The following is a 15,699-nucleotide window of genomic DNA, read 5'->3' on the forward strand; positions in this document are numbered from 1 at the left end:
CTATCACTGCTGTACAATAATTACTCACAGCATAATTGTCATACTTTTGTCATACTTGGTTTTCGTTTCAGTACTGCTGCTACTGTTTGAACTCTATTGAAACGTAATTGCCCTGTAGAGGGATTACACAGTCTCTTTAATACATCTCTTGCAATGTATTGAATAATGTGAATGGAGAAATACATTAATTGTCTGAGGATGGAAAGTTTCTTCACAGAGGCTGCTTAAAATGACAGTTGAATCTGATACAATTTCATGTTGGGAACATTATCATAATCTAGACATACCTGTTTTGAGAAGCATCAAGTTTAATGTGCATGTGCTGTATTTACAAAGGTAGTAGCAAAAACCAGGTTACTGGAACTGGATTAACTCCTCTGATCCAAACAAAACTCAAAAGAGTGCATTAATGAATTCAGAAAAATGTTTGATTCAGGAAAACCTGGCGAGAGAATTGATGTATAATTAGTTGATGTATAATTATCTTCTAATGTAGTTAGTTCGACATGAGATCTTTTAGAAAATTTTGCTAAACATTGAGCTGCAGATGAGTGATGGAGGTTCTGTAATTTCCATTATATCTCTCATACCTGTTTTCATTTTGACCTGAAGTACAATTTTTGCTGCACATTTTATTACTTTTTATTGGTTATCACAGAATACAAAGTTATGGAAAACTTAGTAGCACTTCATGCTTATATGACCATTTATTTAGAATTTGTCTACTTGCTTCAGTGTCTGAAACTTAAATATTATTCTGTCCAGTAAAGAGAAAAACACAAATGCAGACTTCTAAGGAGAATACAATGTGTAACTCTGGTAATATGCTACTAAAGCTAAACTCATAGATATCTTGGAATTTTTTGATGATCATATTGGATTGATAAGTGATCTCTTTTAAGTCAAGAGACAAAAATACTCATAATAATGATTACAACATATGACTTGTCTGAGTACTGACATATGAACCTGCTCATGAATGCAAAAATGTCCTATGGCCATATCAAATGGAAGAACATTAATGTTCTACCTAATGGGTGGGGTAAAAAAGAATATCTGCTGAACCTCCCCAGAACTATACAAATGTTATAATGGAAAAGCAGCCATGGTCATGGTGATAACTGGTTTTGGTAGAAGTTTTTATATATAAATATCACTAAGTGTAAGCCATACTTTCATACAACTGCTTTCTTCTAAGCCATGAGAGACACATGAAGTCTTAGCCAGATACTTGTAAAATTCCTGGTAAAGGAATTTTATTTAACATTCACACAAAAGCATTTTCCTGTTACTTGTTTGTGATGGTTTGATTGGGTATTTTAAAGGTGATGGAACTGAAGTCCAGTTCTTTTACCAAGAATATTTTGTCTCCCAAACTGGTTTTAAGGAAATTATTTCTTTGAGCTTCTTTTGGTCTTTGTCTTGTTTTTATACAATGTGGACTTTCTGCACTAGTATCAACATCCATGTGAAACTTTGAAAATTTTCTGCTTATACATGTATCAGAGTGATTTTATTTTTCTTAAACAGTCTTACAGGTAGTGCCTGAGGATATATCTTTTTTTCTCTCTTCAAGTTGCTGTTGTATATCATCCTCTGTGTGCATCTGTCTCTTAGACGGGTATGCTCTCTTTACTGAAATACTGAAGCTATGCCCTACAGCTCAGTGTGTGTCAGCTCAATGCCATTTGATATGGTATCTGGGTCAGAAGAGCAGAACTGCAATCTTTATTTCATTCTTTCTGCTCAGCATTTACTGACTCAGCATGAGAGACGCCATTTATCTGTAATTGGAAAAGTACACATTTCATTTATTCTCTTTAATATCTTCTTAACCCAGTATTACATCCAAAACCTGACTTTTGTTTGGTTTTAGTTAGCACTGGCTTTTGAGGTCGTAGGATTTCTTGTGCTTCTATTTGAGCATGAGAGCTGTCATCCCACATCTGTAATTGTCTCTGAAGAGTGAGAGAGCATGATTGGCACTGGATCCAAGATATTTTTTTCTATTTGTTGGCATCTGGCGCTACAAGCTGGAAGAAAAAAAGACTTTTAGAAGCAAATCATCTTTGTTGTACTTCAGTTTGGTGATCAGGCTATGAATTGTGATTTCTGTTTTTTACAGAGCTGAGTTCAGAAAATCTCAAAAATTGCTTTAAGATCATCAATGCTTATATTTTCTTATCTTCACCTGAATTTTTGCAGGTATGTTACCATTATATAAAGGTGCATATTACCACCACAGTTTCTAACTGCCAAACTGTTTTTTCTCTCATCTTGGAACATACCATACACATAAACATTTATGCTCTTATTCATATATGCATATATAAACATACTGTTCTAATGTTAGCTCTTTATGGTGCATGGTGGACACTCACATTTCAGAGAAATGTTATTATTCAGAATTAATAATTTGCAGAGTGATTTAGTAGTTTGATATCTAAAAGATCCTAAGTTGGTTAATAATAATTACTGTTGGTTAATAACTGTAATTAATAATAATTGCTACGTTGTTTAATAATAATTACTGTTACCCTACCAGATGGAAATTATGAATATACATTCTAGCAGGAGTTGGACAAGATACTATGTCTTGTTGTCACACCTTCTTCATTAGAAAATTTTTTGAGATTGATTGTTTAAATGTCCTGCAATGTTAAAAATGCAACAAAATGCTTATATTCAATTTTAATTAATTTAGGATGATGAACATTTTAGCAGATATGATCTTTGAAGAGCAAATGGGGTCTTTAGGCGTATATAAACCCTAAGGAATTGAGTTTTGAAATATATACAAATACATAAATTGCATTGCATTATACCTTCTTTTTAATTTTATTTCAGATGTATGCTGCTGACTTATGTCGGTCATTTTGTGAACTTTTGAAGGACATAACTATTGAAGGTCAAGTTCAAGTTTTAAAGGTGGAGTATAATGAAAATAATAACTAGAGGCTCAGCTCTGCACATACAATATTTTCAAGTAGAATTTAGAACATGTAGAAGAAACCAATATATTTAGCAGAATTGATATTGGAGTTAAACCATCAGTGGTCATTTAACTACTTTTTTGAAGCCTGTGCATTTGTGTAGAGACCTAGTGAGTATAGAGCTAACTTCTGTCTTTGTTGAATGTTGTATGTATGTGGTCTCTATTAAAATCCTTTGTATACCATACTTCCATTTGTACCAGACATGGAGTTCAAACAGTCTTTGTTTGACTTCCACATACGTTGCTATTGTAGTTGTCATAGCTGCTTAAATAAAGCTGCTAAAGGTTTTTCAAAGCACCCCAGAAATTTATATTTTCAGACAGCCTTCAAATGGTGTTGTGGAAATCATAAACTTTGGAAATATTATAATTTGAATGTGTCTTTTGAAGAATTTCAGGAAATAAAGTTGGAATAGACATAGAAAGATGAGGAGTAGCTTAGTGTACTACTACTAACATTTCCAGTGGTGACTTGATTTTCTAATTATCTTGACACAGACAATAAAAAATTTTAAAAGACTGTACAAGGAACAAAGGATATGGGCCAAAAACTTCCAGTACCCAGAAACATGAGTGGGGAAAAAGTTATGTTCACCTCTGTATATAATAGGCCTCTTTTATACCTCTACATATTAAACATCTAGAAAATTGAGAGGCATTGAGAAAGGTCAGCTGCTTAACACTTTTCTCAGTGCAAAAAACTAGAGTATTAAATGAAACAAGGTTCAAAACAGAGAAAAAATATTTAGCAGAGATTGGTCAAGAGCACAGAAGTGTTGGTCCTTGTTGAAATTCCTCTGAGGTGGAAGTAAATGGAGACTAAAAATGTTTAGGTATGATAGATTTATGATACCTATATATACTTTATAAACACATCAGTGTGTTAATGCATGTGGTATCACTTTCTTTACCTGGAAGTAGGAGTGAGGACCCCTCAGCCCATTATTCTCACAGCCTTTTCCCGTCTCTCTTGATACAAGAGTAGAACGCAAACATCTGGGCAGAAGAAAAATGGAAGAATGCAGGAAAACAAGTTAGTTCAGGAAACAGGACATGGGGGGGGAAAGGAGCTGAAAAACAAAGGGTAAAGAGTTTAAACATTGTGAACCAGTGCAAGGTACCCAGAACAGCACTTCTGAGAGCACACCTGCAAAGAGCGGTAGGTCCTAATCAGCGGTTTCTCAAAAAACAACATGACAAAGCTATGGAAATACTGCCTGAACTCCAGTACTTAGCCCTACCAACCACTTAATGTACTGCTTTTCCTAGAACCGTAACAAGGTCCCTTTTTCCAAACCACCTCATCAGCTTTGCTTGGGACATGGGGAAGCTTGTGAGGTGTTTGGCTAGGTGGGTTTCATTAGCCTGTCAGCTTTCGCCAGGTGCATTTATGCAAATCAGGTTTGCAGAATATTTTACTATAATATAGTTTCAGCAATCTGGGGTTTGCTGGTATTTAATGGTAAGCATCATATGAGCACTTTATATGTGTACACCAGTACACATGGCTTTGAAGCTTTAGTTAAGATTTATGAACATACTTTGCTAATTGTCCAATTTGCTTTTTTTCTTAAGGTTGTAGAAAATGTCCTAAAAGTCAATCCTGTGTTGGGTCCTCAAGTGTTTCAACCCCTTCTTCCATCAGTATTCAGGGGGATTGTAGATGGGGAGGTAAGAGTTTCTGAAATTACTCTCTACTTTTCTGTTGGAAAATGAAAGTACCTTCCATTATCTCCACTTTTTTTCATATTGATTTTGGATTTTCTATTTTTTTAAGAGTATCTGATAGATTTTTCACCTGTAGTTTAAAAATCTTTTAAGGTAACACACACAGTAGCACAAGAAAAAACAACCCATCCACCACCTGTTTTGTCATGTTGTGTTTGTTTTAAAAAAATAGCACAAATTTTGTCTGCTGTTCTACTGTTCCTTCACTATTAACATTTTTAAGAGCTATAACATTAGACCTAGTTTAATCATTAGTCAGTGATGGAGGTTTTTTGGTTGGTTTTTTTTTTAAAGACACACACTATGCCTTTTTAATTGTGCCTGGATGAAAGAAAAACAAACTGAACCAGGAGAAGATCAACTTGACCTTCTTTCCCTAATTGGCATATCTAATCTGAAGAGCTGAAGGGTGTGAGAATGGTTTGTGTGAGATAGCCTTTAAGATTTTACTGGCTTACATGTCATAACTTCTCCATTTTTTCTCTTAGTATTCAATAAACTTCTATGTTGAATGAAAATGAGTAAAATCAAATATGCCTTAACTGTGTTGAACCTTTCAGTTTCTAGCAGAAATTAGTGGGTGGAATTCTTCAAGACTTTTGACATCTTTGATCAAAACCTTTGCTTTTTTTTCTCAGTTGAAGACTTTCAAATATCTATAAATAGCTCCAGTTACTGAGTTGACTAAGATTTCCAAATTTAGGCCAAGTAATAGTATATAGCAAAGTACGTTTTGCTCCTAAAAGCACAAAGAGAGTGGATTTTTTAAAAGAGAGTGGATTTTTGAAATGTCTTAAATGTCTTCTGATTTAAGACTAATAAATTCATTATACCCTATTCAGAATGTATTACTCTGGGTTAGAATTTTCAGGTAAATGTTGGCATTTTGTTTTTCAAATAGGCTATTTTACAAAATACAAAATATTGTACTGTGCTGAATTTAATATGAAAAAAAATCTATAGCTTCTTTTAAAAGTAATAACCAAAGATAATAAACTAATGAACTTATTACTGTATCCAGTTAATTTTGAGACACCTGGGATTAGTTTTTGGCAAATGTATTATAATTTCTATATGAAAAAAGTATCAACTTCAGAAATACTAAGTGTTCTTAATTTTACTGAAACTGATAGCAGTAACTTAGAACCATAATCAACTTCAAAAGTAATATTTTAACAGTACAATAACCTTATTTCCTCAAGACATAGGTTTTGAAATTCAAGGTAAAATCACCTTGCAGGTTGTGTTGGCTGTTTGGATGAAATTGACTTTGAAATTGCCATAGTTTTCATATAAAAGAGCTGAGAACTCTGGTAAAGATTGCTCACTCAGTCCTCTGTTCCTAGAGGCTCTTAAATTGCAATTTAATTTAATTTTAATTTAATTTAAAATTTAGTGAAAGACATAAGGGATGCATGTATCTTCCAGGTATTGCTGCTCTGTGTGTCAAATGTTTGTTTTTTTTTTTTTTTTTTCTTAAAGTAAGCACTTCTTGTTTTGGTTTATTTTTGTTTCAGAGATACCCAGTGGTAATGTCTACTTATCTCGGGATCATGGGTAGAGTTCTACTACAAAATGCAAGTTTCTTTTCATTATTTTTGAGCCAGATGGCATGTGAATTGGGTCAAGAGGTAAGGTTTGTCCTTTTTTGTCCTTTCGGTTTTTCTGTGTCTTGATATATCAGCTGTATTACATAGGGAAGTCTTGCTTTCTTTTGACCTGAATAAACTTTTCCCTCTCTGTTATCAGCGCTTGTTCCTGCCCAGTAAATCTTAACAGGGGCTGTTCTCCCTCCTTCTCTCCTCTCTGTGAACACTCTGCAACAACTTTTACATGTTCCCATAATTACGTAAACATCCCATTAAATTTTTATATGGTCACTAAATTCTCTTCCTTCTGCATCCCATAATTAGCCATGTAAACCCCCTTAGTCAGCATGCAATTGTAGGTGAGAATTTCTTTCCCTTTGCCATCTTGATGTGTCTTGCAGCCTGGAGAGTGGTCTAATCATTCTCCCCTTTAAAGGGAGAATGGTCCCCATTCTCCTCTAACCATTCTCTCCAGTTCAGTGTGCTTCAGTTTCACTGGTGAAATTACTGAGGTTCTTTTGCTACAAGTGTTCTATTAGGTCTTTCAGTGAAATTTGCTTTTCTGGGGTATAATACAGTTTTCAAGCAGATAATGACAAGTCTTCTTTTAATTTGTCACTGTGTAGATAAAACAAAATAAGTCCATGTGCTTTGTTTCTATGAGACTGTTAGGGAAAAATGGAGTAATTTGCTGTCCTGAATTAATTCCCTCTCCATAAATGAAATTCATTTCAAGCATGTAGGTTACACCTAATGGGTATGGAGGGTTTGGGGCCTGGAAGCATTGTCATAAAAAATTTAAAAAGTACCTGTTGTTTGTTACTTCTGTCAGGTATGCATACAGCTGTATAGTGTCTTTCCGAGACTAAATAATGTATTTATTGCTAGAAAAATTAAAATAAGTTATTTTCTAAGCACACGGATATACTTATAACTGAAAAAGATCATTGTGTTTCCCAATGCAGTTGGACCAAATTCTTGGTAACATGATTGAAATGTGGGTTGATCGGATGGATAATATCACTCAGCCAGAAAGAAGAAAACTTTCTGCTTTGGCATTGCTTTCTCTTCTGCCATCATTGAATAGGTAAGCAATACAATATCTTAAATAAGAATGCTTCAAAGGCCCTTGAAATTGTTTTTAAAGTATCTCACAGCTAAATATTCCAATATAAATATTCCAATATAAATAGTTTTATTTGCTTGTTTTTTGCCCCCAAGAGAAATTTTTAAAAGATAGAACTTCCATGCTACATTATATTAACTACTTATTTGGCTTCATGGCATTACAGTAACATTTCTTCAATTTCATAAGAAATGTCATTTAGTTAAAAGTGAGGAACCAGCACTGTAGATTTTATTGTTGACTCTCATATTAACTTAGAACTATCTGCTTCTCTCATCTGTGATTAAGTAGTTGCTTTAGTTGCATCATGCTACTATTTTGGTGTCCCTTCCAGGGAGCAATGTTCAATTTTCTTTCCTGTTATCTGAAATTTCATCCTGGTTTTCTCCCTTATGACATTAAATAGAAGAAAGAGTTGCTATGGAAGACTGTGTTGCTGCTGTGAAACAGTTTTTGCTCTATAAGTTTTATAGCAAGGAGATTTTACTATTATCCTTTCAGTAGTTATCATCATTGTTGGATATACGTAGAAAATGAAAGTTTTAAATGAAAATGCTGAATAAACTGACTTCTAAGTTGTCAATACTAGAAGTCATGTATAACACATTTAGGTGAGAGTTCAGTCCATAGTTACCTTAGATTATTTTTATCTGTTTGACACTCAGGAAGACAAGACTGCATGAGTTTACATTTCGTCTGCTGGGTTTCCTGAGCAGTCTTGTCTGTTGTGTTTGTTGAGAATTTAGATGTTGCTCCCAAGTCCTAAAAGCTATGTTAGTATCTCTAGAATATGTAGTATCTGTCAAAGCTGTAGTCTATGCAGTCACTATCTAAAAAAAAATAAGCGAACACTTACGTGTAATTTAAAGGCTTCATTGCTGTTTATATGTACAGAAATTTTCCTTTTTTTTTGGCCATATGGATAGTCAGGATAACCATCCAGCTAAAGGTAAACCAAGCAACTGCTTTGAGAGGTTTTTTCCCCAGTAAATGTAACAGTATTATGTTTTTTATAAGTATATTTGAATGTTTTTAAGGAGGTGTTAGCTAAAATTTAAGGTGGTGAATTACGTCTGTCTTCCTGTGAAATATCTGTTAAAGAGAGGAAGGAAAAAAATAAATTCCTTTAGATAACCATGTTATTTTGAACTATGTTCTGCTGCTCCAGATTTCCTGCTGTAAAAGCCAATTATTTCTGGCAGTCCTTAACTTAATAAAACCTTCTGCAAATGACAGCTTTATTTTTCAGTTACCTATATCATTTAAGAAAGCTGCTTCTGAAATAAAAAGTCTCTCTTTAGTGGACATACTCATGTCAAAGCTATGAAAATTTCACTTATACATTTGACAGACTGTCAAACTTAGCTTCAGACAGAGTGTGTGAAATAGATTCAATTGATTGTTTCTTTAACTAGAACAATGTGAGCCACTCTGGTTTTGCCATATCTCAGGGATTATACTACACATATTTGCTGCAAGCTTCTTGTGCCAAGTCCATTTGCACAGTTGAAGCAAAAAAATTTTCTAAATGTTATACAGTATTTAAACAAAATGTTTGGATTAATGTGTTTTCAAGAAAAGCTAAAGTAACTTTTCCTGTTGAAATGCCTCACTAACCACTTGTCTGATTAGATTTTACTTTGGATATCCAAGATAAGTTCAGGATTTCTCAACTGCAGAGGCAAAACAGAATTTTGTCTTCTGTGGATGGTTGATGGGCTGTCTTGGGAAGGCCAAGGTGAGAGTGAGATTCTTCCCTCAGCTTGCTGCTCTGTGGTGGTCAGGATCAGTACCAGTAGCAAGCTCAGATTTTCAAGTTTCTGCTGAAAGGAAAACAGGCATCTGTGCTGTGTCTAACACTTCCTGAGAATTTTTTGCCTTTTACCAGTTGCTTCCTCTAGCCTATAGCTGAAGCACTGGTTTATTTTAGAGAGGAAAGAGAGGTAGTAGACAAAAATAGTGGGGGAAAATGAAGATGACATGTATTATCATTCTTAATTCAGAGTTGTTTTATGGATGAAATGTTGGAAAAAGTTTTAAACAGTGACTTTTTTTATTCTCCATGTAAACTATAGTATTACTTCATCAATTTTAATTGTTTCTCTAGTTAGCGGTCAGGCTTCTAATTAGAAATATGTGGAAATCTGGACATTCAGAAAAGGTATGCATTTTAGGGAAAGGTAAAATTTCTATCATTATTAATTTAAAACCAGCTTGACACAAATAATTTTCTGTTTGAAGTACAGCACCTTTGACAGTGTAATGAGTGAAGGATTTTACAGCAGATACGACAGGATTCTCTACAGAGCAGTTGTTCACAGTTGCTCTTGGGCTGAGTAGTTTGACTAAGCAGGTTATGAAGTGACAAATTGTTAGCCACACTAATTTTGTCATCTAGGCAGTACCATCCGGAGACAAATGTAATGGCATGCTTTTGGTATCAACAGTAGTGCTGCATTTTAATCGCATGCATGTCCTTCGGTCTAGCATCCTGTTTATCTTCCCACAGCTGCACATTGTGTTAGTGATTAGAAATTCATATTAAAAAAAGAACAATAACTGCTGCTTTCCTGATTAGTGTGTTGCAGCACCTTTTCACGGAACAATAATTTCCTGGTATTACCTAGGGGTTTGCCAAAATTAAATGCTATGTAGTTGTCTGCATTTGCTATCCAAGTGCAGTCAATTAATGTTAGCATGGTTTTTTGGTGTTGGACCGATACATGCATTGGCAATATTTTCCATATTTTGTATTCTTACTGTTTATCACTTACCCATTGCATGCATTTCATTCATTTATTAAAAAATCTTACTATTTAAAAAAATAGGTTAAAGACTTCTGTCTTCAAGTGAGGACCAGTAACAATTAGGTAGTAAGGACGCACTTGTGGAGTTAGTGTCTCTATATTCAGTACATTAGAAAGGTGTGGATAGACACACAGTAGCTCTAACAGGAATGGCTTTTTGAAAAACATGCAAGGACTTGAAGTTTTTTGGAGGAAAATTGTATTTATGCTAGAGTGTGAAACATGAGGTGTGACAGCAACCTGGATGAGTATATTCACAAATGTTGTGATTTTCCTACTATTGTATTCAGTCATATTTAATGGCTTGTTTGTGAACATACAGCTGCAAGGGGTACTCTTCAAGGCTGAGTTGAGTTTTATTAGATGTGCCCTTGGTCCCTAAAGAAGTGCCTAGTGAATATGGTCAGTAGCAGCATTCTGCTACTGACCTCTTATTTGTTGTGGAAAATGTGTGGGCCTCCACCACTACCTAGGGCTCTGCATTTTGAGCTCTTCAGCATCCTTTGTACTTCCTGATGCCAAAGTGTTTAAAATAGTACTATGATAGATGAATAGATACAGGTAGAAGGACCCAATCTATGTGGAAATAATTAGCTTGCTTACTGCAGTATAGTGTCAGAATTACAATGTTTTGGAATGTCCTTCTTTGGTGGCATTGAAAACTTGTAATGATTTATTTAGCAAAGTAGGTATCTCTTTTTATTCCTACACTTGTGTGTATTTTAGTGGAACACAAACAACACTGAAAGATGCTAAAGAGTGATAGGAACATTTATTCTGTAATAAGGAAATGGAAACAGATTTTGGAAGGATTATAGTGTCAATTATCAGACTTGTTTGGGGTGATACCTAACTGTACCCACAGGTAGCATTTGATACCATATTGAAAGCAAAACACTCTTCTTCTGCAAGTGAGGGTTATTTCTGCTATGTCTGTCACTCTTGAATGGGAGACTGCCATGTTTACTTTCACTCAAAATCAGTGCTTTACAAAACAGGCTAGAAATTGTGGTCTTTGTGGATAGGCTCATTTTTGATGGAACTACCTGTGTAGAGTGGTACCATTCTGAAGTAGAGGGGACTTTACTGACCTTAAAACATGAAGTTATTTTAAGTTATGAATTTTAATTTATCTTTCTTCATTTTGGTTGCTGGTACATGAGTAGTTTTCATTTTATCCATTTGAGTTAAGTATCTTTATGTATTGTGGGGAAGGGGTTAAGAGGTTCCCCAAGTTTCTAATAATTATGCAAATTAATGTCTGCTTTTCCTCATTGTGTATCAAGTCTGATATGTCTGCCAGTATGAGTTCTGCCAGTTAGATAATTGGCATTTTTTGAGTGTAAGCACTTACAGTATGCAATTATAAATCTTCATTAGGTTATTATAGAGCTTTGCCTCTGTCATTTGTTAAAATTACTTAATTAGAAATTTTAATTTTCCTCTCAAAAAGTTGTTTATATGTAATGTTAGTTAAATGGCAAGAAAGTGCCTAATAAAATGTCATGTTCTCCTCAGGATAGTTATGTCCTCATTTATAAAGTCAGAATTTCTTACATAATTACTTGTACATCCTCCTTTTTTTAATAGGGATGATACTCTGAAGCTATTTTATCTTCCTCTCCATTTTTTTAATCCCTCTAGCTAAACGAATGCTCACCCACGCCTCTAATAGACTATTAGCATTTAAAGGAGCTCTTTAAATTATGATTTTGCAGTTGTCATCAGTGTTTGGCCTTGGATTTATTTAGCTTGCCTGACAGGTAACAGTGCAGTTTTAATGATAAGAATGAAAAATGTGGCTTTGGTCTTAGTCTGACTATCAGAGTCTGCATAATTCAGAAGGTTACACAGAGCACTGCCAACTTCTTTAATTGCATGTCACATTATGGTATTGGCAAAAGGATGCACTCATTAAACTTTCCTTGTTCGCAGTCTACATCAATTTTTCTCCTACAGTTGATTGCTCTTGAGGACTGGTCAGAAGGATATTATCCTTTCCCCTAGGACCCTTAAGCCTTGATTTCAAAGAAAAATGTACCAAGTGATAGCAAGAAATTATGTTACTAATTGCAGCTAAACTGCTGCAAAAAAAATAAACTGATATCTTGCTTTTGTTTATGGCCTATATAGAATATTTCAGAAGTCTTTCCTAGAACTATTCTAATTACAGTTTACCCTAAAATTTAAGATTTTAATTACATAAAAGCAAAAGATAATAAACCACTAGCTTCCTTCAAACTCTTTGCAATGTATGGTTTACGTTTGCAAATTTACGTTTGCAGATGCTCGATAAGTAGTGGCTGAAGTGTAGCCTATAACTAAAATTGTGTAAATATCACAAGACTGTAAGAAAAGTTAAAAAAATCCCACACCCAAACCATGGATTTACAGCTGGTTTTGCACCTGTGTTTCTTTGAGCCATTTTGGTGCATCTCCTCTCTGTGCTGTACTCTGTCAAATTTAAGACTGCCAGAGAATAGCTGAGATTTTTCAGTGACTTTCTTCAAGAGTGCCAGACTATTATGGTAAGATGCCAGAAGTGATAAACACCACAACCCATGTCACTACAAGACCTTCTTCAAATAAGTTCTGTCTTGAAAAGTAATGTTTCATATTAAAACAATTTAATGAGAAGAAAGTGAGTATTTAAAACAAAACATGAGGTTTTGTTATTAAAAAAATGCCCTAGTATAAAGAAAGCTTGTATTTTTAAGGAATAGTTTCTGTATTTTGTGTGTGGGTATTCTCTGTAGTAGCTGTTAGGAACTGTTGACGTTTTTCTCTGTCTGTTGAATATTTTGAGCTATCAGTTATTAATACCAAGTATATACCTGTCCTGTCTCCTAAACTAGCAGGCAGAGTGTGGTTTTGGAATTGAGTTTAGTTTTGATTAAATTTCTAGAAGTTGAAATTTGGGGAATTAATTTGAGTTTTTTGGTTTGAATTACATTCATATTGAGTACATAAATGCTTTTATAGATAGAAGAGCATTGCTAATTATTGCAGTGAAAAGTAAAGGCTAAAGCTATGTTGTTGTTATCAGTATATCACATCTGCATGTTACATTTATGGCCAACCTTTTTATATTACTGTTTTGTTCACAAACTTCATGGTTGCTCCACAGAAGACACAGATTTCTGAATAAAGAGAATAAACTAATTTCTCAAAGTAAGCCTTTAGTTTTGCAAGAGCTTTCTGTTATATTATTTTACTGGAGTCTAAGGTCAAATTAGATTTATGGAATGGAAACTTATTTTTATATCCTCAATGGGAAAAATAGTTACATAGTTTTCACGCTGTGGTAGAGACAAATTTTTGGTAAATGGAGCAGCAAGTCAGGATTCTTACTGAAACAGAAATGCTAAATACTAGAAGAAATCTGCAATAGTTGAGACAAAAAGAAATATTTTGGTAAACTAGATAATAAGATAAACAGAAAAGTGGTTTGGGATCTGATAAGTTAATAAGGTGTCAACAGTTCACTTGCCTATTGGATGTTAATTAAATGTTGTTGTCTGTGCTACCTAAGCAGTAGTTTAGTTCCTGAATTGCTTTGATTTGTGGTCATATCTAGAGATGATGTGGGCTGAAGGAAGTAGGTATTTGAAAAAATAAAGTTGTACAATAGCCTACTTGTGGAGAATAAAAGTAGAAGGAAGGAAGCCCTGCAAGAGCAGATGGTTGCTACATACATAATGGGAGGGCATTATAGTTTCACTCTTACAAGCTTAAAAAAATAATTACACTGCTAAAAATTGGTTGCCCTCATTTGTGGGCTTTAACAGAATTTTGTAGTAATTATGAGAATGAAATTCTTTCTCAAAAATTGACTTTAGACCCTATTTTTGAACCTGTTGCATGTTTTCTGCTCTGCATAAGTGGGATTTGGATGATTAGTTTGTCACCTAATATTCATATATTGGCTTAATATAACACGGGTGAAGTGCATGTATATTCTTTCCATTACTTTGACTTGTTATTTTATGCATAATTTGACAAATTGCTGTTTACTCAGGCTTCGTGCTTGTATTTTACAACGAGTCATAGTTGAACTAGATTTTAATGTTAAAAAGCCAGTAGCATTAGGAACTTCATCAATATTAATATATTAAGATAAAATTCACTTGTGGGTTCAAAAATAATTTTCTGTTACCCTGTGAAGCTATATGTAAGTACACACCTAGTAGTTCTCTTTCTGCAGAAGAAAAATTGCAGTGAATGAAATATGAAAGCAGACTAAGCTTGTTGGTTTTTCCTGGGTTTTTTCATGCAGTTTTCAAAAAGTATGGATTTTATTGCTTAAGTATGAGCCACTTTGAGTAATGCTGATCCAAGTTACAAGTTTCCACCCAGCCTTTTTTATGGTTTTCCCCAAAATGTTAAAAGTTATGTGCTGCATAATTTTGTGTCTTGTTCTTAACAGATACAGCTTTCAAATACTTTAACAATATGTAGTATAAATGAAGTAATAACTCTAAATTACATTGCAATCAGATCTGCAGGCCTTCGGGTGCAGTACTGACAAAGCGTAAAGCAGGACTTCACTAGATTTGCTAGTGCAGAATGGAAGGAGTACGACCTGGATTAAGATTTCCCCCCCGCCCCCCCCCCCATTTTGGGCATGGGATTCAACTGTTAGAAGAGTAGTCAGTGTGGTCAGAACCACAGTGGAGCTAGGGTTCAAGCAAAAATTTTGTGAATATTCATACGGTACTTTCAGTGCAAGATCACAGAGACATTTAGCCACTTACTGCTCATCAGCTTTCTTTTATCTGGTCACTGCTCTACTGGCTCCTCTAAATTTTCATGCTATCTGATATACCATAGAGCTTCATTAATTCCTTTAGTTTTTCAAAATGTGTTACCTCTGACATTTTGCAAAAAGATCTGTATGAACATTTGCCTTTTAAAACTTTTTTTAAAATTTTTACTTACTTCTTGTAGCTATAAAGGGTTGTTTCATACAGCATACCTTGGAAGAATAATTTTATTTTGTTTGGGCTTTTTTTACACATATAGGTTTATATATAAAGAGACTATAGGCAGTGAAGTCTAGGTAGAAGGTAATTTCCTGTTTGAAGTCACTTTCCATTTTTGGGTAGTCCCTCATCTGACTCTGTTGATAATCTTTCTCTGTTACTCTTACTGTATTGTTCCCACATATCCAGGATACTTCACCAGTCCTGTGGATGATACAATAAATGACATGACATTTTATTTTACTTTCTCTATGTCAACAATTATGCTAAATACTGTGAAAAAAAGTGAAAAAATAAATATTCGAATCTGAAGAAGAATTAGTTTTCCTCTTGATCTATTGGTCTTAGACAAAAAGAAACAAACAGTTTTAATTCTGGGCTGTAACTGAAACAGGCTTTGTCTAAAATGGCCCATGGACCAAATTTACTTACTGATTTCTTATTTTAGACTAGGTATTTGGAAGAAAGCTTC

The 15,699-nt window shown here is 34.3% G+C and overlaps 1 protein-coding gene across 15 annotated transcripts in view; it reads left to right on the forward strand.

Moving 5' to 3' along the window:
• Positions 1-15,699, forward strand: part of IPO11 (importin 11) — an 81,612-nt gene that overhangs the window by 44,977 nt on the left and 20,936 nt on the right. For all 15 annotated transcript variants that reach the window (XM_085566966.1, XM_085566965.1, XM_085566962.1 and 12 more), the window contains 5 exons: positions 2,126-2,205; positions 2,848-2,928; positions 4,571-4,666; positions 6,241-6,354; positions 7,278-7,399. In XM_085566966.1, the coding sequence (XP_085423092.1) occupies positions 2,126-2,205; positions 2,848-2,928; positions 4,571-4,666; positions 6,241-6,354; positions 7,278-7,399 (493 nt within the window). The remainder of the gene's footprint in view (positions 1-2,125; positions 2,206-2,847; positions 2,929-4,570; positions 4,667-6,240; positions 6,355-7,277; positions 7,400-15,699) is intronic.

The sequence above is a fragment of the Lonchura striata genome, chromosome Z (assembly GCF_050655825.1).
Source record: "Lonchura striata isolate lonStrDom1 chromosome Z, ASM5065582v1, whole genome shotgun sequence".
Taxonomy (NCBI): Eukaryota; Metazoa; Chordata; class Aves; order Passeriformes; family Estrildidae; genus Lonchura; species Lonchura striata.